Here is a 22,424-nt window from a genome sequence, read left to right on the forward strand (position 1 = left end):
GATTAACATATTTCTTCTAACAGCATCTTTTGATATCCATGTTGAGATGACAATTGCAGACATCATAAAAGGAGTTGGAAAAACTGTTGAAATGAAATTGAGAGTCTGTATGAGTTTACCTGTCCGACACGGCCTTCATAAATTCATCCAGCAGGTCATCATAGGCCTGGCCTCGTACTCGCTTATGTCTCAGCCCAATGTACAGAGGGTCCCTCAGAAGCACCTGTAAAAACGCACAGAGAAAGAAGACAGGCTCATGAGAATAGACAAAATGTACCCAAGTACAAGTACTGAAGGAGAATCAGGGAGAAAGGAGCTGACACGCTAATGCTTAATGTTACTGTTCCCCCAAAATATTATATTTTTATTTCTTCAGCTGCAAAAAGGAAGTGTTCACCTATAGAAACTCTGCAAATCAACAAAAGAGATACTGTGTACAAGAGTAGTCTTTTTGACGTTGAAGGCTGATAACACTGTTTGACAGGATATTCAAATATTTTCGTCAGAGAACAAGTTACATCATCTTTTTCCATACATTCTTCTTATTTCTTGAAGACATGGTGCTGTCAATACCCACAATGCAATTTGGCTCAAGCTGCTAGCCTCAAGAATAAATGATGACCAGGACATAGAAGTCTGGTGATCTCACTTTTTTCTCACTCTACCACCCCACAAGTATATTACTTGTACGGTATTGTTATCATTAATCAGACTTCACACAGATCCCACTGGAGAATGAAAAGGCTCTATAGAAAGTTTTACATATATTTTGCTCTTAAATACATGCAAACGAATAACCTTAGTTTAAGAGTTAAGTTGATGCACGTCAATCAGAAACAATAAACTATTTTACTACTATGTGAGAAGTTACTTCACATTCATGCATTTGTCATGAAACAGTAAATCAAAAACATTTTACATTAAATAAAAACTAAAAATAAACAGTATGAGCAGATATTTAAGTCTATAAGTCTATCCTTTCTGTGCCAGGAGCGAAAAGAGAAACTGAGGAATTGTACAGACTGAGATGTGTTTGTGCATGATTTATGTCCAGACTTGACATTTGCTGAATGTGAAAAATTAAAGAGAGAGGAGAGACATATACAGTCCATGAGTAAATCCTCACACACACACACACACACATACACACACCTGTGTTTCTATAGACCTTAGACCTACTGTAACTGTAACCATGTGTGTGATTAACACAGTCTGCAGATGATGTAGCAACTATAACTATTTTCATTGTTATGTCAATCACTTTCACAAAGTTTAAGGGCGAATCTCAGTTTTTATATCAAACCACCATGAATATGTAATTAAAACTTTGTCTTTCTCTGAGAATCCCTAAAATACTTTTTAGGCTTGATTTAAAACTTATTTAGTATAAAGCCATCAAGACTTGCAGAATTTCTGCCATTATGTGCCTCAGATTCTTCAAGTAATGCAAACAATTATAATATCCCTGAAATGTTGAGAAGTCTAGAGAGCAAGTGGCCATGGCAGTAACAAGGCCAAGTGTCATGCACTCTGAAGCAGAGTTTAGGATCAACAGCACTTTGAGTGAAATGCAATTCTTAAAGGAGGCTAAAAAAAATATAAATATGTGACTTTAGCAGCTAAATAAAAACAAGCTGGGGCTTCATTTTTTACTTTTAGATTACCTCACTGGTTCAGTCCTTTAAAGGCTCACTCACAGCATGAAGGAGATGAAAGAGCAGCCCCAGTGAACCTCCACCTTTGCACCATGGTATTTTGAAGAAAGGGAGGGATACAGCAGGGAAGTGAGAAAATGAAGAACAGAGGCTGATGGGGAGCCATGTGTGTGACAAGAAGACAGACAGAGCATGAAAGAGAGAGTGAAGCTGTGATGAATAAGGTGGAAGTAACAGCCACCTAGTAGTGATAGATCGCTTACAGATTTTGCTTTGGGGTAATCTTTGGGGCCCATATTTCATCAAATCTTTGACACACTGAACCTGCTTGACACAACGTGGCTGTGTTTCAACATAAAACAAGTTGTAGAGTCATACCTACACAGATGTTGGAAGATAGACTCATAATTTAAATGTGCTGCTCTTAACTCTGACTCCTAGGAAATTTTGATCCAAGAGGGTGGAGGACTGTATCTGGATTGGTCCTGTCATGTCTCATTAAGACAGGCGACCTTTACTTGTGATGGATAATTTGAGGGTGCCACTTAGATGAGTGCGGCTTGGAGAGGGCAGCAGCCACCTCTCCATGGCAGGGTCAATATGTCCAAGAACAGCTAGAAAGGTTTATTTAAAGCTTTATTTATTTGAAGTTGACAACTCATTTCCTGGCAGGCTTTTAATGGGCAGTAATAGGCTAGAGTTTCAACTGTAACCATAACAAGCATTTTCATGTGATGGACTGATATCAGAGAGTGCCTTTGGTGCTCATTTCAAAAGATGATGCAAGAGCATGCAATGGGAAAAAAGAAGCTTTTGAGAGTTATTCACCTCTGAAGTGAATTTTTACTTGCAACTTATACTTCTATAGTTACAGAGTATTATGGAACATTATTTTAATTATTAATTTCACTTACACACTGTAAAAAAAACATTCATCTTTAAAGGTGAAATAGATGGAGCTGCATTACAGGTGATTATTCTGACCTTGTTGACATGATCTGTCTTTCTGTTGAAGATTATCTTCTGTTGATTGGCTAAGCTGTTCTTTGTGTTATACAGCCCCTTTCCTCTTAGAAAGGATTAGTCTCCGTGTGAGGCTTAACAGTTCATGCTTGCCAGAGACACAGAAGCTCCATTTACACTCTTGAAACTGTTTCAAAACGGGTCATTTATAAAATGAAATAAAATGTTTTATTTCTGGTTTGTGTTTTTGTAGTGGAGTCATAGTAGTTTTACATTTAGCTTTCAGGTTTTACAATATGACTGGAGTCATGATAATAAAATAATTCAGAGGAAAAAAAGCTGAAAGAGGCAAGAAATAATGAATAGCTGAGGGACAGTAGCTCACACACTACACACTACACACTACACACTACACACTACACACAGCACAAACACACAGACACAAACAGTGTATCTTCCAGTATGACATCATTGACTCTCACTTCAGCACAAGTGTGTGAGTTGAGGTTATTTCAGGTGACTTCCAGCCTAAGGAAACAAAGACAGATAGAGTCCAGGTAGATAACAGGATGAAAAAGATGTGTTTCCCTCAATGCTGGATGAGTCTCTGTGGCGGTTTCCACACAAGAGATGTAATGAGCGTTTATTGCTGCTGGCTGTCACAGAAGATTACACAGCTCTACACAAGGCTTCTGCAGAAAAAATAACTATTATGCTGCAGCCCAACAGACATCTCACAGGTACTGAGGCGCCCATGATCTGATAACACATTAAAGGAATAGTTTGGCATTAAGGGAACATGTCAATTCACATTCTTAAAGGACGTCTGTGGATTTGGCTAAACTTATCTAAGCATGTTAGTTGTTTCAGAGTTTTAGCTCCTTCCAGCCCTTGGTCACAGGTCAGGCTCTGCTGAAGACCAAACGCCATTATCAGTCTACTTAAAAGAGTGCACATGGCTCACTAGGGGTTAGAAGAGCTTTATAGTAATTAAAGTTCAGGACCTGGTCATGTCAAGCATTAAAGGTCCACAAAGCAACAGGGCAAATGGAGGAAGGCTGGAATTCTAATTATGTGATCTTGATGTCTTACGCTAATATAAAATAAAAAGGTGCATAATTGGTTTACACTGATAAATGGAGGACAGGACATACAACTGGATGTCATCAGCATAGCAGGGATTCTGAATTATTATTAGAATTATTAGTATTATAACCTAGCAGAAGAGCAGCATTTAGGACAACTGCAGATCCAAGGCTGACCCTTTAAGAATGCCATGGAATGGAAAACTAAAGATGAGATAGAGATGGAAACAAAATCTTCAATAAAGATGGATAGGAGGGTATTAGAGATAGATGAGATTTTTGGAGACCCACCCAAGTTTTTGCATGACAGTGTGGTAAATAAAAGAGTACATAAAACACTTGTATTTTTCCACAAATTAAAGGACCAAGATTTCCACTGAATTAAATCATAAAATGACCTTACTATTTCATCAGACATTAAAAAAACATGCTATGCTACAGTGCTGGCTTCTCTGGCAACAACGCAGGCACACCCACACAGCCGTTTTGGACGTCCCTTGATTTGCCAGGCAAACTGCAAAGCAACAGGCAATGGAAGTGTGCAAGCGAACTGTTCCAGATATAGCTGATTTTACCCGACCTAAAAAGCCTGTTATTTTTCTAACAGATTCCACAACCAGAAACTTGAGAAGACTAGGATGAATATTGGAGATTCTTTTATAAAAATGAAGAGAGTTTAAGCGCAGCAAGTTTTCTAGACAGATGCAGAGCAAGTTAAACATGTAAGGTTCCATATCTACAACATGGCAACCCCCCAGGGAATCGGCTTTAGGGAGGAGGCGGGAGTGAGACAGCTCTCTCCAATGTTTTGAATTTGGACCGCAATTCCCATTTGAAACACTACATGGCAGGGTTACATATTGCTCCTTCAAGCTGACAAACTAACTATTTACGTAGAAAATACAGTCTTGTCAAGGGTCTCCATTCTCCACTGTTGGATGTGTGCCTGCTTATTTCTCTGCAACCCCCACATCCACTCAAGGACAAATATAATCCCATAATAACGGTCATTTTAATAATTATCTTAAGCTACCACTACCTCATGGATTCCCAGATACACACACACACACACACACACACACACACACACACACACACACACACACACACACACACACACACACACACACACACACACACACACACACACACACACACACACACACACACACACACACACACACACACACACACACACACACACACACACGGCCCATTTATCCCATTACATCTCATTTAACCTGTCATCCCTGTAAAATCCAAAACAAAAGAAATGTAAAGTCTGCCAAAGCCGGCTACAGTAAAATCTGTTCATAGCTTCTTTTTTTTTTTTTTTGCACAGGACTGCATTATTACGGGTGTATGTGCATGAGTTTAGTTTGGTAATGTTGGTTTCTAGTAGGACCAGTGGTAAAAGCTGTATCTACTATTCCTCATAAGACTTGAATGAAGGTGTCAGCTTTATTATAATCGACAGGTTATTATGAACTGATCAAAACTATTTAGAAGAGAAAAGGTACTTTCTATCACTTTTGTTAATCAGCAAAACTCCTGGTAACTCCCAACCAACATGAAAACTCAAAAAATAAAATCAGCAACCTCTAAGAAAAGTCAAAGTATTAACAGACAATTTTGGAGTTAATTGGAGTCGCATAATCATTTTTAATGAGGGCTATACCTGTCTTAAAGCATTAGATGTGCTAACAAAACGTATTTACAATTTTTCTTTACAGCCCTGAATTGCACATAACTATACATTACACACAGCGCCAGAGCCATGAAGTAAGTAACCAGGCTTAGCAAATTATTGGAATCAACAAAACAACTGGAAACAACAAGCCTGAATCTCTTCAAACATAAAAATGAGGTTTACTAACACCTCTAAATAATCAATCCTGGTCTCCAGCTATTGTGAGTTGTTTAGCACTTCCTACAAAACCACTCTTGTTTGTGTATGAACTATACAACCTTAGTTTACAATGTGGTAATTACAGAGATAAAAAGGTGTTAGGAGCCGTCGTTATAAACTTTGGACAGAACCCGGCTCAGCAGTTAGCATAAAGGCATTGCAATTGTTTCAATCCTGTTATCCAACCTGAAAAGAAAGTTTACTGTGCCCAAATAATCTCAAAACATCTCCACCTATTTTGAACTGTTCATTTCCCAGCTGCAATTCTTACTGATATATGAGTTCAGCTTGCATGCTCACAGACACACACCTATACCTTAAAAGTGTGTGTTATCTTTCTAATTTGGCATCAGGTAGACTGTGGCTATAATAAATAAGCTACTGTGAGAAATCTTACTAAAGTGTAGGTGCTGATCTCCATTCATGTCTAAAACTGCTGCAGTGAACAGAGAATTGAATCTGTAGAGAGTATGAGCAGCAGGATATAACAAACTGAGAGGTAGGTAATGTGGAAACCTAGAATTCATAGAGATGCCGGTAAAGGAGGAGGTCAAAAGGTAGAGCTGCATACTTTGGGCTTATAAAGACATAGAGCTGAGGTGGTGGACTTGGCAGAATGAGAGACTTCTTTGCTTTCTTAATCCATTTCCAATGGAAAAGAGGTCTAATGTTGCAATTTAATATCTTTTATGGGCTTTCTGGGAAGACTGTGGCACTCCTATTGTTATAACGCATATGATTTGTGACTGGGAGAACTTTGACAAAGTGTTTATTAGGTAAGTGCTTTCAGGCCATCAGGGATGCTATAACCTGCATGCAATCTGTGGCTTTCTACTTTTCTAGATCTGCACAATCCAACAACTCTTCCATATTATTTCTGCTTCTAAGGTTTCCTCCTTAATTTTATTTGCAAACTCATCAGTCATCGGCAACATTTCTCATCCTCAGGCCACTTGGGACATTTGCTCAGGTTGAAACTGAACTCCAGGACTGAGTCATGTGAAGACCGTCTTGGAAAAGGAAGGACAGCGTCTGCCAGGCTGAGCTCAGCTGTGTCAGGCACACAGGCATCTGATGCTGCCCTGCCCTGGGGCAAGAAAGTTGTGTATATATAGAAGTGCACACAGACTATTCTTAGTTTGTTTAGGGCTGGAGACACACGTGCTGCCCTGCCCACAGTTTAGACCAACCCCTAGAGATGAGAACAGGGATCATAGGTGGGGAACTGAAGCTTGGTTGGCTGCCACTCTCTGTGCCTGGCTGAGGGGAGAGGTGCTTTCCCAGCTGGCATTTATCAATGGAGCTGCTTACCTCACTTATGTAGAGAGGGAGTTTCCTGCATGTGAAGTGTGAGATGTATTTTCTTTTTCTTGGCTGAATTCGGTGGCCTACCTGGCCACAGTAGATAAGCAGTATTCCACTTCTGGAAAACTGTATCATGAATGCCTGGCATGTCATTTTCAGGATTAATATTTTGAGTTGAAGGGTCTGGGGCAGCACAAAAAAAACAGGCAGTCTTGATCATTTTTTACTTGAAGTGCTTGAAGTGTCGCTATCGCCCCATGGAGGTTGTTATACACATACCAAAACCAAAAGGAAAAAATGTGTCCTTAGCATCTATACTAAAATGTAAATGGTAAGTAAGGCTGTGTTATATTGTTGACTTACAAACCAATCAATGATTCCACAATTCAGATACTTTACATTAGTAGAAGCAACAACATCAATCAAAACATAGGAAAAAGTCCCACTCTAAACTGTACTATTTTACATACTACACTGGTACAATTTGTTAATAAAAACCATATATAAAATAAATCCTCTTAAAGGCTTTATATGTGATTTTTCACACTTAAATGTAATATAAATCAAGTATATCCTCTGAAAATAACTCTGTGAGTCATGACTGTCTACAATGGGTGTAACACCCGAGTCCCACTGTCTGTGATGTTTTCAGAGTCCTATCTTCAGTTTGTTTACATCGCCTGGATGGCCGGCCAGCTCCTCCCCTCACGTATAAAAGTTGTTTAATTGAGGGACTAGAGAAAAGAAGAATAACATACTGTACTCACTGCTTAACTGTGTTTCTAGATCACGCTCATTTCAGGTAAATTTACATGCAGTGTGAAGATACGAGCATAATAAAGATCGCTAGCATTAGCATGCTAACACAACAATGCAGCTCGAGTTGTTTTGATTTCATGCTAGTGCTCAAGGGCGACATCTGCTGGATCAAAAAATTGCATGTAAAGCCTTTAATCATCTTAAAACCCAAAATATGTTTTGTTGTTGTCTGTATCGGCAGAAACCCTGCCTTCCCCCATTACTTAATTTTTTTGGTGACATTTATGATAATAAAAAATAATACTTATTCTGCCAGTAAGGGTTCATTAATACATCTCACTTTCCCCCTTTGGTGGATGTAGGCCTAATTTCAAAATAACATTATATAACAGATTGTATATAGAACTATAAATAGTCTGTCACTTGTCACTGCTCTTACCTCATTGTCTGTTCCCACATCCAGCATGACAGGCAGGCACTGCTGTGGTGGCATGCCTCCACAGGCTGTGTAGAGGGCCAGCTTGCCCACTGGGATACCCATACCATAGCAGCCCAGGTCTCCCAGTCCCAGGATCCTCTCTCCATCCGTCACACACACTGCCTGTCAATCAATATGCATGTTAGCAAAAACTACACAAAAACCGCCTCATCAATGTACATGTGTAATTTATGTCACTACATAATGACATATGGCATATGTTGTATAAAAATAAAATAACGCAGTCTCAAAAACTAAAATTGTCTTTACCAAAACCAATCCTGATTCCACCCAGGAACATGTGTTTTTCTTCTCGTCCTCCTACACCCTCCTGCCTTTCCATTCCTGAATTTATTTAGTAATGAATATAGCCTCTGGGGTGATTCCAGATCATATTAACAGCAGAAGTGTTTAATTTGAAATGTTCCTAATTCTAAGTGTTTTTCTTTTTCCACCAATCGATGTGACACAGAAAACTCTGGCATTGCGTTTTTACAGCCTTGTTCTTCTCACAATCTGACAGTTTATAGGCTATAAGTTTTCCCATACCATTAACACCTTTTACCCCCACAACTAGCACGTCTTAATATGTGACAGAGAGGCTGCCAAGGCTGATCAGTGGGTGACTACCTTGGCTCCTGTTGCTCTATGGAAATGTTAAAAGTAGGCCATATTTGGTGAGTTTATGATAAGACCACTGACAATAAGAAGCAGCGTGTCAGCACCCCGGTAAATGCCCTGCTGTTGACAGCTTTGAACAGGTGTCTGGGGCTGCAGGTAAATTTGACATGCCAGGAATGCCTACTGTTTTTGTCATCTTACATATAACCAGATTATGACTTGCACATAGTTTCTCTATTCAGAAGATTAAAAGAATATTTGGGGCTTTTGGGATACTGGCCAATATAGCAAATCAAGAGATCCAAGTCCTAAACCTCCAGCTCCCAAACAGATCACTGAATTTAGTGAATTAACTATTTTAATTATAGCTTGTTCAGTTTAGAATTGCTTTTAACCAGCTGGATTATTAGGAGTTGGTTTTGCAAAATCCTCATCAGGAATAATCACTGCAGACTTTCTTTAAAAAAAATATATATATATCCCTTTAAACTCTTTATACTACCCTATCTTCTTTTCTTTTAAGTATATTTTTGGAAAAAGTATCAGTTATCATCTATTATCATATAAAACCATTTTATGTTCTGATAGTGATCTGCTTTAACTTAACATAGCGTCACTTAAAGAAGTCAAAATAAAAGCAGCAAAAATGTATATGTTGTAGGATTGTTACTAAATGCAGCCAATCAATGTGGTTTCCAAAACAAAGCAACAATCATGTTTTGTTCACTCTCAGAATATTTTGAAATTCCATAAAGCAAACAATTACTCTGAAGTATGAAGCTTGTTGCAGCAACTTGAAAAAGAAGTAACTTATACTCTGTTTAAAGTCTGTCCTACATCATCTCTCCCATAACAAAAATATTTTTTGCTAAATCAGAGTACATTAAGGGGCAAGCCTATTTATGTTCTGTATTTTTTAATTATCTTTTATTAAATTTGATTAAAAGACCCAAACCAGTCAATCTCTGGCAATACTTTACAGTCATATCCTTTTTCTAATAGTTTGTGAGAATTTACCCTGATGTCCTTATCTGGCCAGTTCTGGAGCACGGTAGAAATGTGGCCTCTGTCATGAATAGTGATGAACAGCCCCCTGGAAAGTGGGAAAAAAACAAAAAACAAATAGAAGAACTTCTTTAAGCATATGAAAAAGACAACAAAAGGACAAAACTTTTTACATATTCAAAAGGCCTCACAGAGCGCCTGGCAGTTGTCCTACTCACTCCGCAAGTTTATGCAACAAATGATGCTAAATTAACCTTGCCATCAAGAGTGGAAACCTAAAAAGTGGACCTCATGACAACTTAAAACTTTTTAAGATTTGCAGAAAAAACATCTTTAAGCTGTTTGATGAGGCTGTTTGATGTTCAGATTATATTTCTTTTCTTTCTTTCTTTAGCCCTGTACTTTATTGAATTCTCATGGCACCTGGGATTTTAATGTTGAGCCAAGCGGATCAACAGGGAGTTTGTCTTTGGACCCTTGAGGCTCCCAAAAATATTCATTATAAGAATCTCCCCCCTCCTTAAAACCCTTTCTCTTTCTTTTCCTTGGTCCATGGCATCATGGTCCTTCCCTCCGGCTCACTCCCAGGATAAAGAGATCATCTTAATGCGTGGGGTCCAGCTGCAGCGTCCTTACTATTCCAACACCCCCATGTGGTTATAAAACAGAAGGCAAATACTCCTCAAGGTGTCAGTGACAGTAAAAACATGACCACTTGTCTTACTCAGCACATGCAGTGAGAGATAAATGCTTGTTAAAATGTTATTTAAAAAAGAGGATATTTTAAACAGCATTGTTAAGGATGATGTGACGACCAGAGAGGTCTTTAACTTTCACATTAAAGTGCTTTCATAAATCAAGGCTGAGTAATGGTACGCTGTCAAAATCAATGTAAACTTAAGGGTAACCACAGAATGGGATAGTTATTCTTAAGTCATTGTAATTGGCTGTATGCAGGGACCATGATCCTTTGGGCTAAACATGATTTAATGCTAACACTCTCATTACCTAATTCTGAAGTTTTACATCTAATCTTTTCTATGTTTTCTGTCTTAGTTTAGCTTGTAAATATGTTCTATTATTTACTAATTGTTGAACAGCATTTTTCAGTTTGTCAAATTGTAGTTGTGAACATAATAGGGGGCACTAGACGGAAAGTTAGGGTTCAAATAAGTTAGTGCACAACATCTTGAGGGAGAAATACCAAATTAAATGGAAAACTATCAAACGGTTAGGAAACTCAAGTTTATAAAAGTTATCCTTATTGAGACACCAAAGGAAAAGTCAGGGGGCCTCCAAAGTCCGTTGTTACCATAAATAATAACCATAACATCAAATATTGTGGCAGTCCATTAAGATAACTCAGTGTGGACATGACCCCTCTTAGAGCCAAAACAAGTAATGTGTAACTTTAACATGTAGATCAGTAAACAATGTAGCTTTCAAAACAATGATTTATTTTACACAGAATTATTTTATAATGCAACAGTAGGAAATATAAACTGTTTTGAGCTGTTCGGTACAGAAAGGCTTCTGGTCAGTGCAGAGGTCACATAACTACAGTTAAACAGCAGCAGAGCTCACATATGGCAATATCAGTGGTAGTAAACACAGTCTAACACAGACAAATTGATTTAAAACCACTGAGTGTTATGAGTTGATTTAAGCTTTTTTAATGCGTTTGCAGTTGTTCTGTTTTATAGTGCTTTATAATTCCATCACTGTTGCTCAGCTAAAGAGGACATTTGCTGTCAGCGCTATAGAATTCCAGGAAGCTGGGATGGAGATTGAAATTTTAAATAGATTAAATCTGTATAGAATAGGCTCATGAGTTTACAGCCCAACATTAAACAGAGGAGAGACAAACAAGGTGATAGAAGAGATGGATTGGCTTGAAAAGACAAACCCTGAACGAGCGGTTTGCAGGTCACTCAAAGGTCGCAGGCTATAACATCTGGCGTGCGTCAACTTAACACATCATGCCGCTTCAAATGCACCATGGGGAAATGATTTTAAAGAGTAGACCAAATGTCACTAGAGATGTGAAGGACTTTATAGAGCTGGGGTTTTTGACCTCAGAGATTGGATGTGAATGAGAGAGTGAAAAGGATACAGAACCCGCTGCCTGCGGTGTGTTTACCTCATATATGGAGGACGTGAGTCACTACAAGCAACAGCAACAGTAGGAGTTTTGTGAAAGAGCTGCATCAGGGTTTAAAGTATAACCCCACATTATGACTGTTCGAGACACTTAACAAGTTTGATCTATGCAGACATGCAAGCTGTGGTAAAACCTAATCCATGTCAACCTGAAGGTGATTAAAAACATGTCACTTCCAGCAGCTATTATTTCTCTCCTCCTCCAGCTGTCATTTTCTGTTGCTCTGTGTTGACCTCATGAGCTTTGACCCTGACAAGTAAAATTATGTAGAGCTGCAGCAGTGCCTCTGACACCTTTTCACAGTCATTAAAGGAAGAATGTGCAACTTTCTGATCCAGTAGATATCACCCTTGAGCACCAGCATTAAAGCAAAACAAACTGCTGTTAGGCCACACCTCCATCATCCTCAAGCCTCCGCTCTCCTCCAGAATCACACCTCCAACCCCCCCTCCACTTGTCTAGCCCAAGCGGTGGACAAAATTGTCCTTTGCTCGAGCTGCGATTGCCTGTGGCCTGCATTGATGTGTTAGCATACTAATGTTAGCACACACAACAGTTTGCTCGTATCTTCACATTACATATAAATTTACAAGAAATGACCGTGATCTAAAAATCATTTATAAGCAGTGAGTATGTTACTCTTCTTTTCTCTAGTCCTTGCAGCTTTATAGGTAAGGGGAGGAGTCGACCACCCCGTCAATGTAAACATGATGTAAACAGAGTCAGCAGTACTCTCTCATTGTGGACAGTCATGACTCAGAGACATTTACACAGGATATACTTGATATCTGCTTTAAGTGTAAAATGCAGAACATGGTAAATAAAAGCATAATGAATCAATGATAGTAAAAACAGCAGCTGTCATAGGAACGAGAATGATATGAATCCATGATGTACAGTTTGTGTTGTGAGAGGTCACGACAAATAAAAGGGGAAAAAATATGTTTTTTTCCTTTTTTTCACGTATTTGGTGTGAGAACATTGTTGCAAAATGAAGTCATAATGACCAAAGAGAATTTCTTCAAGGGGTTACTGTTAGTTTGGGTTTAGGGTTTGGGTGAAAGGAAAATTCTTCCCTCTGATTAAAGTTGTTTAGCTAACATAAAAGCAAAACCACGACATGTCCTGCATCATTTCCAGCATGTAACGACTGCTGGAGAAGTAGAAATGACATTTTGTCATCCTTCCAAACAGTGGTTTCAAACATCTTTTGTAAGCAATGCACGCATTGCCCTTTAAGAAGAACCAGTACCCCTTTAATGAATACAACAATGTTTGTAGAAAAGTTATTCATATGGATATGGAAGCTTTTCATCATATTCATTAATTGCTAACTTCTTTTATCAATTCATTTTTTGGCTTAATGCCAAATGTTTGCCAAAACTGTTTTATTAAACAGTATTTATGACTTCAGTTTAGCTGTCGTTTCGACACATTTCTGAAATGATTATCCATTACTTTTCACGTCTTCATTATTTGAAAATTAATTTGAATATTTTTATCACTATCATTATTATTAGTATTATCAAACACGTTAGGCTTCTTGCAGTTCATTGAAGTTAAAGCTACCGTAAAGAACATTCAAGATTTGCTGATCTTGTTCTGTTTAAACGTTAGTCATGTTTGCAAATGAAAAAAATCTCCTCCAGCTGGCTTTACTCTTGCACTTATCTCTGACTGAAAATCTATGTTGAACATGGAAAATGTAAAAAACTTTTTTTTAAATAATTTTTTAGAAGTCTGTTTGTTAAGAGAGTTAGAACCCTTTCCATCTGACAAATGCAGTTACAGATGTTGAGTTTAAATAAATAAATAAAGCCAATCTTCTATCTGATGGTTCTGTTCTCTATAAGAGTCTAAACGAGCCATCGGTTTCTTTCATAACCAGCTGAAAACTCTTAAACTCCTTCAACGGTCTAGCCATTACTTTAAGCTAACCATTCCTAACACTTTTAGTTAGCCCTTCCAACTTCTGTGCTGCGTTTATAAAAAAGATTTAATACACTTATTATTGAGGTATCAAGTGTGACAGCTAACTGAATGTTTTTTCTTCTAGATTTGAAATTCTCCTTAACATTTCCTCATACCTCAAAGCAACGAGGTACTTTAGGCTAATAGAAGGCTACCTTTGGTTGGGAATCTCATATATCTCGACATATTAATGGTTCAGTTGAACTGCGAGTGTGTCTGTGTGTGTGTGCATGCGTGCATGCGTGCCTGACCGCTGCTGCTGGAATAACCACAGTGAAAAGCAGTCGCCTCATTTTTGTAGATGAGTGGAGGGCCACAAAGCGTTAAACTGCCATGTCTGGCTCCTTCTGTATAAGAGAGTGTGGCAGGAACAGAGCGAGTAAAGAAAACAACCTGATGGGCTAAAACTGCAGCCAGTGCTGACCTGCAGCCCAACACAAAACACCACAGAGACCGTGGAAGGCAGTGGGGGGGCTGGCATGAGGAAAAACTGCTGTCCACGCCATGACCCCACAACACACAGAGCCCCATAAGGAGGCTGGTCTCCTTTCACTGACCCGTGTCCACACAAAACACAACCAGTCACAAACCTAACTGCATAACCTTACTGGTCATTGTGCTGGACGCCTTCAGTTAGCATGCCACATAAGGTTCAACTGACACAGTGGACACAAATCACTGAGAACGACTGTGAAAAGAGTGTGAAAGGTCACAGTCACGCACTGTGACATTTCTCCAACTAATTAAGCTCCAAATCTTGCCACAATAGACAGGTTGTAATGGTTGGTATGTGTCCCCTAAGTCAAAAACATGACAATTTGGAAAGGCCTCATGAAGCTAACATCTTAATCACATCCAAAAAAAGAGGAAGATATCAACTCAGTTAAGAAGACAACTCTTTTTCTACAAAACAAAAGCTTCTGAAATGATCGACATGCAATTGTTAAGAAGTAACACAGACTTACGGACCTTAGTGTAACCATGCCAGGATTTATTGTATCTTCTGTGATGGAAATTAAAATATTCAAACAAAATTCCAACATTTAAAATTTCTGTCCCACATGTCACGTAACACAATGCATGTAAAAAAAAGCTTGAATGCATATAAAAAATACACCAAAAAAATAATAATTTAGGACCTTTTAAGACTTTTAATGGATCTGCAGGATCACATTTTTCCATCTCTGTACCTCATCTCTGCACTTGGCAAGCTGCAGCTGTCAGTAACTGTCTAATAACATTGATACTCACACACTATTTCTTAAAGGTTATACAACATGCAAAGTTATGCAGCCGTGTAAAGCTCAACGCTGGTCATGTTTGGGCTGTGACCAAGTCTGCATGTGAGGACTGATGGTGTTCACATTTAGCACTCTGAGTGATGTAATCCCAGGTCACTGTCACAGATTGTAGCAATAAACATGAAGACAATAACAGATGACATATACTGAGTTATAATAAACTTTTATGACAGAAAGCATCTTGTGTATGATCACTACAAAATATATTTTTTGAACTGATGCAAGAAAAAAGTTCTTACTCCTAGGACAGAATGACTCTAACGAAGCAACACTATCCAAGCATCAGTCTGTCTTTTAAAGAAAAGGAAACACATCTGTTCTATAATAAGAGTCTCAAGTTTAGTTCAAACATGAGCATCACTCCAAAATTAACACATCAGATCTTTCTGCCAGACCAGCTGCTGGGACTATGAGACATCATATTATTAAAGCTGGGAAGTCCAACCGGCCTCACTGAAACAAAAACATGATGTTACCCATAACTTGACATTGGTATTTAGAATGTCACTACAGCACGTTTATTTCCATTTGGTCATGGTTGAAATGGTCACAAACAAAGAAAAAGGTTTAAACCTATAACTCAACTTTAATTAGCAACCTTGTCCAAAAATAAATATAAAAGAAAAAAGGTGGGGTAGGGTGCTTTGAAGGCTATTGCTATTAGCATCATTAGCGTTAGCTGACAGCCCACGTATGAAGCTGACATTTAACCCGTGACAAGCTCTGCATGCCGATTTGTTGATCTGTTGTGTTTGGTTTGGACATTAGCTCATTGGCAGAGAAGAAGAGGGAGGGGGGGATTATTGTGCAGGTAGGGGTGCAGGGCGAGGAGAGCGAGGGGGGGAAGATGTGGCTGGTGTGTGTGTGTGTGTGTGTGTGTGTGTGTGTGTGTGTGTGTGTGTGTGTGTGTGTGTGTGTGTGTGTGTACATTGGTGAACAGATGGTTTCGGGAGTTTTGTTACTTTTTATTTTAAGCCTTTAGTAAAGCTTGGTGCTTTAACAAAACTGCAGCACTTTTTCCAATGAGTATCCTGAAGCCTAATCACTTAAGAGTTTAAAAGCAGCTCAGAAATCACTGAGAAAATGCACTAAATACCATGCAGAAAATCAGTCATATTTTCACAACACTGCTGTTTCCCAGCAGCCCAAGAAGACACAAACAGAAACATGAAGATATTTGAGACTTCATCTTGTTACCGGCAACAGTTGAGCTCTTGTTTCAACTCTGCCAAAGTAAACCAAACATTTCATCTCAATCCATGATATGAACAACCTTCATCTTGGTTTTGGCATCACGGTTTAATTTGTTTTAAAGGCCAGATGCCAACGAGTCAATGAACTGTTAATATACTGGTCTGGGTGTGAGAAACATGTCAGTCTGTCAGCATATCAGCTGAGAAGAGTAACCTCGGAGGTTCCATGACAGCATCAAGTGACTCAGCTCAGCAAACCAGCACACACAGAGACAAACAGAGCTCTCAGAAGGAGACAGATTCATTTCTCTGACTGGATGTGGTATCCAACCACAAGCTGTAGAAAAGGACAGCACAATATTTAAGAAATGAGACTGCTGGTTTCAGCTTTCTTGCTCCCTTTCCTGAGTGGTATTTAATAAGTTAATGGTTTTCTCTGGAAAGATTTTACTTCATGCACAAGCTATATGTTACCTCTAAGTATCCATATAAGAGGAGAGTATTATAAGTGAGGTTGTTCCCTTTGGTTGTGTTCCTGCTGATCATTTGCAAGGCAATTAGGTAAGTGATGCCAAAAAAGTGAAGCTTTGGCATCACACTTAACATTTATTCTGCAGCATATGTCAGTAGCAGCCAAGCAACTGACCAAACCAATACAGGTGGAGAAGAAACTGAATAATGCAGGGAGGGTCTGACAATGCCAATTCATAACCATGATCACTCTGCACAGTTTAACAATAACTTATTGCAGTGGAAAAGATGATTTTCAAAGACATTAAACATGCAACAGACATGTGGGTGAAAAGAAAAAGTGTTCTGTAAACACAGAATGTTTTAAAAAAAGTTATCCAACAGCAAGAGGCAACACAGCCCAGCTCTCATCACTTGGAAATGAAACATGACGGGCAGGAATTCTCTTTCCAGTCCCTTTACTTTACTTTCCCTTCACACCCTTCTCTCTCTGTACATTATGACTCCCTCAAGACAATGCGTTTTTCTTCTTTTTCTTCTGCCTCCCACCCTGAATAGCACACTAACAGACTTTGACAGAATTCCATCACACTACAAGTATTCTACAAGTTGCCCAAATCAACCCCCTCTTTTTGTACAAGCAAGGACCAGTTCCAGGCCCTGGCCTCGCAAAACCGTAACCCACCACCACCTCATTCCACAACAACCCACTGAAATCAGCCAGGGCCTTCACACAACTACTAATCTTCCCTCAAGAGGCCCTTCCAGACTTGGAGAAGAGGGAGAACTCTAGAAAATGTGAGGCCAATATGAACACAGTTTCACCAATCAGATGGCCTTTTATCACTAGGGATATCTTGCTGAGGCAGAACATAGAGCAACACAAAATCTTTGACTCGGGCCAACGTGCAAGTGATGAAAATAGCAACCAGACGGCATGAAGTTGGGGTTTTATGTCTAATACTGTTGCTGCCTGGTAGAGGAGAGGCTGTCCAGTGTCCAGACAACTGCTGTGAATGTCAAGCCTTTCCTCTTAACCAACCTTACATAACTCCTGGGGCAAGAAACAACAGGGAAAGGCCCGTTCCAGCACAAAGGCCCTGCTAAAGAAATCAAAGACACAGACCTGATGAACCCAGCTAGCTATTGGATGAGTTTCAGCCCTCTGCAACCAGGTTTCCATTCATTTGCCTTTTTAACAAACGTCATGACATTTGGACATGGCAATGACGTTTTGCGTGGGTTGCAATGTCACTTTAAAAAGCGGTTGGCCTTGCCTTGGCCATCAGCTGTGCAGCATTTGCAGAGTGTTTATTTGCAAATGTTCTTTTACATTAGCAAAAGTGGTCAGGACAAGAACACATAACGTACAGGAAAACTTTATATCCCCTGAAATGAAAAACAGACAAAAAGGTTTCTGATGATAGGAGAGGGGTTAAGGGAACATGTGTAAAACCATCAAGCTCTGTTTAGATGACAATGATTAATGAGCCATTGTATTCTCTTTGACATTCACAGAGAAATGTGTATTCGCTTAAAGGCATGTCAGGAGAGGTGGCAGATGACCTGCTTGTGTCCACAATAAAACAGATGGAGAAATGCTTTGAGAGTCTCCAATTCTTCATGGCTTATAGCTGGGAAATCATTAATGAACTATAAGACAAAAAAGGAAAAGGCTATTTAAGGCAGTCTGTGATAAACAGTCATAATGTACAGTACAATGCACATGAGGCTCTCCTTAACATTTATTTACAAGAAGGAGGTTGCAAGATTATACAACAGACTTTCATATTTGTCTTTATATTTTGAAAAATGTAGAATACTCCAGTTATTCATGTTCCCATTATAATGCATTCCATTTTTTATTTTAACTACCTGCAGTATCCAGTACCAGCATGGGAAACAAGGATCATTTCGTAACCTGGTTATAGTTTTTTTCTTTTGGGGGGGGGGGGGGGGGGGAGTAAAGGTACCTAAGCAACTTGGGTTGCGTGGGGGTTGGGGTTGTTTTAAATTACAACCAGGACTTTAAAAAATCAGTAACAGAATGGTTTGGATTAAATTACCAACTCTCTTACGGTTATGGTCTTGCTTTGTTATGGTTACATTAAGGTTATAAAATGGTTATGGTCAGTGGTTAATGCTTTGAGGAAAAAATTGCCAAACATCTGTTGATTAAATGTTTCACTGTCATTCACTTTTTTGTAGGTTTGAGGACTCTTTTGCCCAGAAAGTACCATCACTCCTTATTCTCTTCCTGAAAAGTGTGGTGCTTCCTCATTGGGATTGACGAGCCAAGACACAAATGATCAGTGAGATCATATCCCACACTTACATAATAAACCTTTAGGAATGATTCTCAACTCTGCTGGTCAAACAAGAAGAAGTTGTGCCCTGTTTACATAAACATTTCCCTGCAAGTGACATTTTCAATCTCTCTAGAGAAGAAACTGGAGATATAATGATGTAATGCTGAGGCCTAAATGAAGTTGATGTTCAAGTGCCAGTGGAGAGGTAATGAACAAAGATAAAAGAGAGTCAAAAAGAAAAGTCAGCTGGGGTCAAATCCCATTCGTATAAAGATGTCAAAGGTCACAAAGAGTGAAGGAAAATGAGTCTACATCATTTTAAAAACCAGTCATCGCATAGTGACATCATCTCAGGTCAATTAAGAACTGCTGTGTTTATGACTGGTCACATCTCTAACTATCCACACGTTGACACTGCATAGTTTCTGTTGATCTAAGGGCTGAAATGTACTAATAGAATCAACAACCTCTTTTTGTCCTTATTTGATATAACTTAGACATTTTATGAAATATAAAGGTCCTAAATATGTATATATTATATAATAGTATTGCCTCATACAAGGGGAAATATGAATGTCATTAAACAGCAGGATGGTTTTAGAGATTTACCTTCAAATCCAGAGTGCTCTGCTAAGATAGGCTTTATATAAATCTATTTGTCATGCATATTGATGTATAATGTTATCACAGCACAGAGGCTGGGATCAAGTATGTTTTTGCAATTACAATGAAGTTATCCTTTCATTGTTCAAATATGTGAACTCCTTCTAAACTACTGTGTATTTTACTTTTATAGACAGAGCAAGTGGACTGTGATGCTTTTATGTATTCATAAATAACATGTCTTACTTGTACATTTGAACCCATGGAGAACAGTTGATGTTGTTTTAGGTTCATTGCTCAGTTCAATTTGATAATTCACTGTGGATCTTCTTATCATTTTATATTCACAAAGTCTAGAACTATTATAGGATTGCAATTAGTATCCAGCAACTTTAAACATTTATCTGAGGGCACCAAGAGCCTAGTGGTTGTGTCACAAGCCCCATGTACGGAGGCTGTTGTCCTTGTTACAGCAGCTGTGGGTTCGAATCCGACCTCAGCCCTTTACTGTGGGTCATCCCCCCCTCTCTCCTCCCAACATTTTCTGTCTCTCTTCAGCTGTCCTATCTAATAAAGGCAAAAAGAACCAACAACTTTAAAAAAACATAATACTATCTGACAATTGTCAAAGAACAGTCAACATTTCTTTCTTCTTTAATTGTCATGAAATATGGCAAACAAACCACAAGTTTTAAATGCCTGATTTTGGTCTCTTTTAGAAAAGAAAACTCAGAACAATGTTAAAAATGTCTGGTCCTATTTCTCACCATTTGTTGCTGTGTTTAATTAATGAAATGAAATCACGTTTGTAGTCAATGTTTACAGTTTGGGAGCCAGTTCATTTCTCACACAGAACCCTGAGTGCAGGTGGAAATCATCTATTTTTTTTTAACCTTGAGCCAAACACATGACAGGCTAACATGAATTCACAGCCTAAGTTGAGTTGAGAGCTGGCGGAGCTGTCAAAACAAAGACAAATGAGCTTTTAGCACTTTCTTACCACATTTATTACCAAAGCAGAGGGAGTATTGAAGTGGCAAAAAAACCAATGCAGAGCCCTTTAGAGGCTGGTGTCAGATCCTAAAGGCCTCCATTCACATAGGTGTGCTTTTATTTTAGTGCAGAGATGAGAACGGTGCAGTTAAATGGTGATTAATGTGTGATCTGTTGACTTTGCTCTTATCTCCAGAGAGGAGTGTCCCATGTCAACATGACGCTGACCCAGTTTCAGAGAGGGGTTTTTGAGATCTGTTTATATTGAGGCCTCGTGCCTCAGCTCTTTAAAAGTTTCCATTGAGTTTATAAAAAGGGAACACGTCCTCCAAACCATCCTTTCATAGGCACCCTAGATCTAAAGATCCCTGGGTAGGGAAAGATCATACTTTAGACTTTCTGATTTGTTAAAGGTAAGGCAGCCTTCGGCGTGATGGTTGACAGATTAACTCAACTTCATTCTTTCCAGGGGTTATATTCTAAAGGAAAACATGCTCAACTTCTAAACAGCGTATAACAACTGGGTGCTGAATCCCCAATAAGTGTCCAAAACAAGAAAAAGTATAAAGACAGCATTCCAAGTTGAACAGCAGTTTTAATTGCTACATGGACGTTATGAGCAGCCGCTCTTTTCAGCGTGTAACATGCAATGATCAGACATTGCAACAATCAATTGAAACAATCAATCAGAAATGAACAGATAAATCTACATATACATGATTTTGGCTTGTACAATATATATATATAAAGTGTAAAGTCTCCTTGTTCTGCCCCTCACTCTCAAAAAGGAAAAGCAATACAAAGAATTTGGCTGATTTAGATGATGATGATTAGTTTGGCTTTACAACTGCAAACTTGAAATCTCTTCTTCATCTTTGCTAATCCACACAACCCAAACAACTAGCTGTACATCACTGAGCTCTATCAGAGTACAGAGAAGCAGTGGCAACAGTTTGGATCTGATAGGGGTGGTTTTCCATTTTTTGTAATCTCTGCATCTTTCCATTAGACCTTAATGTGAGTTTTGAGCTCTGATCCTGATGTAAGAAAAAAATTGGACTGTGACTCTGGGAAATTTGGAGTGGAGTTTCCATTCAGTCCAGGGGGAAACAAACCTAGATTTAACAAATGACTGATACTTTTTCATGCAAGCTGTTGTTGGTTAATATATTGCACAGTTCATCAGATCAAAGATTTACATTAAACTGTTGACATTCAATGCTTTAAAGTAAATTCTTTGTCTCTTAACTTTTAAGCTATGTGTGCAAAATGACATGCAAAAACACAAATTGACAGTAAATCTTACTGTGAAGGAATAGGCTACCTATGTTTATCTTTCCACATTTTTGGGAGCGACAGAGTTGTGAAATATTTTGAAAGGAAAGCAGTACATCCAAAGTTACAGATGCAACAAAGTTCTCCTTGCTTTTCATCGTGTTTCCTTCTAGCAGAGGCTGCTGGGAGCAAATGTCAAAAAGAATGCACATATTTAATGACATGATAACAGCCAGTCACATGGAGACACACTTTTAGTTTCAAGATTTTCAAGATTCTGCATCTGACAGCGTGTGTAACTCTCTATTTAATACATTTCACACATGTACTGTATTACATCACACATACCCATCTGTCCACAAGTACC

The 22,424-nt window shown here is 38.7% G+C and overlaps 1 protein-coding gene across 1 annotated transcript in view; it reads right to left on the bottom strand.

Annotated features, from left to right (window-relative positions):
- The window catches only part of me1 (malic enzyme 1, NADP(+)-dependent, cytosolic), a 76,587-nt gene that overhangs the window by 13,933 nt on the left and 40,230 nt on the right, over window positions 1-22,424 (bottom strand). Inside the window, exons 4-6 of the mRNA XM_020634395.3 lie at window positions 9,793-9,868; window positions 8,116-8,277; window positions 120-223 (exon numbers count right to left, since the gene is read on the bottom strand). Coding sequence (XP_020490051.2) covers window positions 120-223; window positions 8,116-8,277; window positions 9,793-9,868 — 342 coding nt within the window. The remainder of the gene's footprint in view (window positions 1-119; window positions 224-8,115; window positions 8,278-9,792; window positions 9,869-22,424) is intronic.

Source organism: Labrus bergylta, chromosome 8 (genome assembly GCF_963930695.1).
Source record: "Labrus bergylta chromosome 8, fLabBer1.1, whole genome shotgun sequence".
NCBI classification, from domain to species: domain Eukaryota; kingdom Metazoa; phylum Chordata; class Actinopteri; order Labriformes; family Labridae; genus Labrus; species Labrus bergylta.